This window comes from Dipodomys ordii, unplaced genomic scaffold, assembly GCF_000151885.1.
Source record: "Dipodomys ordii isolate 6190 unplaced genomic scaffold, Dord_2.0 Scaffold23, whole genome shotgun sequence".
NCBI classification, from domain to species: domain Eukaryota; kingdom Metazoa; phylum Chordata; class Mammalia; order Rodentia; family Heteromyidae; genus Dipodomys; species Dipodomys ordii.
In genome coordinates this window covers 3,662,909-3,668,140 of record NW_012267239.1, presented here as the reverse complement: position 1 = coordinate 3,668,140, position 5,232 = coordinate 3,662,909, and the positions used below count along the sequence as shown (strand labels likewise).

At 56.6% G+C, this 5,232-nt stretch overlaps 1 protein-coding gene across 1 annotated transcript in view; it reads left to right on the top strand.

Moving 5' to 3' along the window:
• Window positions 1-4,791: 4,791 nt before the first annotated feature.
• Window positions 4,792-5,232, top strand: part of Nefh (neurofilament, heavy polypeptide) — a 9,829-nt gene continuing 9,388 nt past the window's right edge. The window contains exon 1 of the mRNA XM_013014266.1: window positions 4,792-5,112. Coding sequence (XP_012869720.1) covers window positions 4,792-5,112 — 321 coding nt within the window. The remainder of the gene's footprint in view (window positions 5,113-5,232) is intronic.

Below are 5,232 nucleotides of genomic sequence, written 5' to 3'. Positions count from 1 at the left end.
GAGGAGGAGGAGGAGGAGGAGGAGGAAGCTGCAGCCTCTCCTCCCTTGCTTAGCTGACAGTCTTCCTTCCTACTACGGAGCCTCTTGCTCCATCGAGGTAACAAGAGCAGTGACAGCCCCAGTCAATGGCTAAGGAGGCCTTACCACTCAGCCACAGTTGCCCACACAGGTGCAGAGGCAGGGCAGAGCGGGCAGGACTCAGCTTCCCCCCCCCCTGCGGTGCAGTCCTGGGGCGGCAGATGGTGGGCGGGCAGACTCACCACAGGCATCCTCAGCTGCCGGCAGTCCCTGGTGGTTGAGGCTGTGGGTGGAACCTAGAGGGGAGGAGGCTTATGCAGAACCGCACGTAGCTCAGCCTCTGCTGCCTGCTTCCTGAAGGGAGTAGGGGTAAGGAGACTGTCTCCTTTTTACTCTAACTCAGATTCAAAGAGAGGGCACATCTGGGGGGGGGAGGAGGAGGAAGGAGCACTGAGCAAAGGAGGACGGGAACCGGGGAGAAAGAAGGCACATGATAGAGGTAGCAGGAGTAGAAGGGGAGGGAATGAGTGCAGGAGTGGGGGACAAAGGAAGCAAAGCTGGAGACTGGGGCACCATAACGACTGAAGAGAGAAACTCTCAGAGCTTCATGAATAGACGGAATCGTTGAACTGGAGAGTGAATTCCAGGGCTGGCGTGAGTCTGCTGGAAATGGAGTGGACAGGACTTGAGCCTCTGCGAAGCTGACCACACAGCTGGGCTAGAGGCTTCAGCTTGGTGTGTACACCACACATTCAGACCCCCCCCCCCAGCAGTCACTTCTGCCCCGGGCAGAAGCAGCTGGGAGCTGTCCAGATGTCTGGTGCTGAAAGATCTGGGGTATCACCAAGCCTCTCAATCAATGCCTTAGACTCACCCAACAACCACCACATGCCAGTCACTGCACTGAGCACTGGGAGAGACCAGACACAAATCAAGCAGACACAAATCCCTGTGTAAAAACTTACATCATAATGGGAAGAGACAAGACAGACACACAGCAGTCAGAAAAGGAGAGAAAAGGCTGGGAGTGTGGCTCAGTGGTAGAAGGCTTGCCTTGCATGCATGAAGCCCTGGGTTCAATCCTCAGTACCACATAATCAGAAGAAGATAGAAGTGGAGCTGTGGCTCAAGTGGTAGAGCACTAGCTTTGAGCACAGAGAGGCTCAAGGACAGTGCCCAGGCCCTCAGTCCAAGCTCCAGAACCCACAAATCACAAAAAAAAAGAAAAGAAAGAAAAAAAGAAAGAAAGAAAAGGAGAGAAAACAGGAAGAGATAATGAAGTTTAGCAAATGAACCCCGAATAGTGGTCATGTGCTGTTTCTCATAAAGGTGGCTCAGGGGTGTAGGGTGCCCAGGCTGGGGACTGGGCCCTCACATAAAATATATGCAGAGAGTCTGAGGTGCAGCTCAAGGGAAGAGGGTGTGCTTAGCAGACACAAAGCTGTGGGTTCCATGCCCAGACACTGCTTCTCCCCCGCAAGGAAGATGTGTTGATGCTGGATCATGAGTCATAGATTCCCATAGGTGGGCACTTTGCCAGAGGTCAGGCAAGCATCCTGGCCCCAGCCTCAGCAAGCTGCCCGTTCCTGCTCTGGGGACCTGTTACTCCTCAACCCTCAGACTATAAGCGTCTCTACTGTGCATGAGAAGTGCGTTTCCTCCAAATGTGTCCGGCACGGGCTTAGGCCTGAAGCAGGGCCTAAGCAGGACCTCAGCAGAAGCAGGGCTCTGCTCCAGCAAACTCATTTCCTCACTTCAGCCTCAGTTTACTTGTCTGTGATCTGAGTAGTGAACAGGGTTTGAGGAGCTGCCGAGGCAAATGTGGCGTGAGTCCTCCCTGCCATCCATGCGGGAGGGGACAGGGCCCTTTTCCCTGTGCTGTCCTTCCAGTCCCCCAGGCTCACTGTGGGGATGGAGCCCTATCAGTAAGAATGAATGAAGTAGGTGGCAGCAATATCTCATGTTCCCAGAAAGCTTCCTGGCTTTTCTGTTCACCATACAGATATGTCCTTGAAGCGTACCAGCTTGTTGGGGGTTGGCAGGGGGCACAAGGGAATAGATGGCTGATTAGGAACAGCAGAGGCTTGGGGCTGGGAAGGTAGCTCAGTGGTAGAACGCTTGCCTTGCATGCATGAGGCCATGGGTTCGATTCCTCAGCACCACATAAGCAGAAAGAGCCGGAAGTGGGACTGAGGCTCAAGTGGTTGAGCACTAGTCTGCAGCTGAAGAGCTGAGGGACAGCGCCCTGACCCAGAGTTCAGGCCCCACGACCGACAAAAACAAAACAAAAGGAGCAGCAGAGGCTGAGACCCCAATTCTGAGTGGGTCTTCCAGTGTGGGCCCCTGGAATCTTGTCCTGGAGACACTCAGGTGCAAGAAGGCCTGAGGGCAGAGAAGTTTTGGAGTCCTAGCACACTCCCCTTTCCTGTGAGACTCCCAGTGCTCATCCCCAAATCCAGGCTGTGGGAGACTCACTCATGACCTTACCTAACTCTGCTGGCAAGAGCACTTTCCCTCTCAGGCCTACAATGCCCAAAGACATCCCACTGGGGCCCGCCCCTCAAAGATTCCCCCCCCCAACAGTGCCATCCTGGGCACTAAACCTTTATCCCAGGCTCCTTTTAAGGAGACATTGCGTTTACTCTGCAGCTGTTTTCTGGGCTGGGGTTAAAAAAGGGCTTTGAGAATCCTTGTTCCAAGGACATGATTTTGGGGGTGTGCAGGACTCTGTGATCTCAGCATTTAGTGTGAATCAACCACATGACAGATGCTCAGAGGGGAGCGGATGGATGGAAGGACGGATGGAGATGTCATTCTGTTCACTTCCACATCTTAAGAATGATGCAAGGTGAGAGATTAGAGCCTCAAGGACTCTGGGCAGGGCTAATCTTAGCTTCCTTGACACCAGTGTGGCTGAGGAACTGATAGACTTCATTCATTCATTCATCCATTCACCCACTCATCTATTCACACACATGGGCTTATATGTGCTCAGTGAGAAGTCGGCTCCAAGGACCAGGAGAGGATTATTAACTAAGCATGGGGGAGGGAGACAAGGCTGGCTTTCTGGAGGTAAACCTGAAGGTCTTTTTGGAGGACTGACCTCAGGGTTCCAGCCCTCATGGCATTTTTTCCAGGTACAGAAATAATGCTTGGAGCTGCTTGGTACATTGGCAATCACAATCCAACAGCTGTGGTCCCATGGTCCCAACAAATCCATCTTGCTCCCTCTTTTATCCATCCACCCCCCCCCCCATCATTCCTCCTTGCTGTCAGCGTTTGTCAGCCTCCCCACACCCAGAGAAAGTATCCGCATACTGCAGACACTGAAGACATTCAAAGGAACCAGGATCTTATGGCAGAATTCCAAGCAGCATGAAACATAAAAGGGACCCCCGGAGAGCACTGGGGATCGGGCCCAGCCCTCCCGCCCCATGCCTTCCTCCTGTGCCTCCCACCAGCCACTCACCTCATCCACCCAGCCACATCTGAATACGAGCCCCTCTGCCTCCTGCAAACCAGAGCAGGGCTGGATGAGGCGAAAATGCTTCATCACGGTCTGCTTCACCATGCGGAGTCGGAACTCCCTTCCCCCTCCCCACGACTCCCTAGCGCACTCTCCTTCCAAGAAAACGTGGTTAAAGGGGCAGCGCCATCATACTCCCAGCGCTGGGGGTCTGCCTGGCACCAGGGGCTGGGAATGAGGCTGAGGGCAAAGAAAAAATGCGACGGCAGAGGTCTTTCCTGGGAGATCTGTCTGGCTTCATCATGGGGACCCAATCGAAAAATAAAATGAGAGTAAATTGGGGGTGGTACTGGGGCTTGAGGGAGGTTCAGATCTAGAATGGGAATGCACACTGATTTCCCAGGGGGAATCAGGGCTCCGGGCATTTCAGGGGCTCCTTTCAGGCTCCCAGTGGAGGAGGGAGACAACTCAAGCCCATGTAGAGAACTTTACAGAAAGCAGGGAACAAGATCCCTAGTAGACTTTGGCGTGTCACTGTGTGCCCCTCAGGCTGCTCCCCCAGCCCCTCCTCAGCTCCCGTCCACACAGCACTGGGGCCCACCAGTCGGGCCTGCGGAGGCCTTGCACACGTCCCTCCCCTCCCGGTAGGGAAACGGTTAACTCATTCCCCTCCAAGAAGGAGTGGGCTCTGTCCGTGGTGCTGAAGTGCTAGCCACATCGCCCTTCACTAGGCCAGTTTGCGGCGAACCAAAAACCAAGAGCCTCCGAACGCAGCGGCTGCGCGCGTCCCCAAATCCAAGGGACCCCCCCCCAGCCCCATTAGGGAGAAAGGGACTGGCACTCCCAGCACTTCCCAGAGAGCAAGAGGGGGTGTCTACGGAGGTGGCTGGTTGTCTGCTGCGGGGGCGAGGGTGAGAGTCCCCCTGTGGGGGACAAGCTGAGGCTGAGGCGCCGAGGGGAGGAGGAAGACTGGACTTTCCCATGGTGGGAACGCAGTCACATCCACAGGCAATATGTGGGTTCCCTCCCCCCAAAGGGGAAGCTGGGGGCCCGAGGTTGCAGCTTACCCCTAGGACCAGCCCCACACCCCCGCCTTGTACGTATAGGAAACGCACTTGTCCAAGGTCACTCAGCCAGCAAACCAGAGTGGACCCCCCCTCCCCAGGGTGCAGCACACAGCTTGGGTGTTCCTGCTCCTACACCCAGCCCCGGTTCCTCCTGCAGGCCCAGGGGACCCTCCGCCTTCTCTGAGCGCCCCTCCTGCGGTTTCCACTTCAAGTCTTGGGGGACACTCCTTTTGGACAGCTATGTCCCCGCGCTCATCCTGGGCTTCCTTTCCTCCACTCTTGCCAGGGTCTCCCGTATCCCCCATTCGGGGCAGCCTGGCCGTCCTTCCCCACGCCAGGCTCCCCTCCCGAAATCGAGTGGCCCTCAATGAGGGGGCCATTGCCCCTCCATCACGCAGTCCCCGTCCCCCATGGGCGTCCCCACCCACGGCTGCCTCGCTCCCTCCCCTACTCCGGGCCGGCCGTACCCCCTACGCCAAGAGGCTAACTCTGAGGGGAACCTTGCGCCCCTCTCCTCCTGCCGCCGCGCCCCGCACCGATGCCTCCTCGTCTCCTTGTCCTGTACCTCGAGTGCCCCCAGAGCTCCCCATTGGCCCCAGAGGCCTCTGCCTCCCCCCACCCCACCCCACCCCACCCCCACCCAGGCCCTGACCTCGGGAGGCTCGGCGGACGCTGCGACGC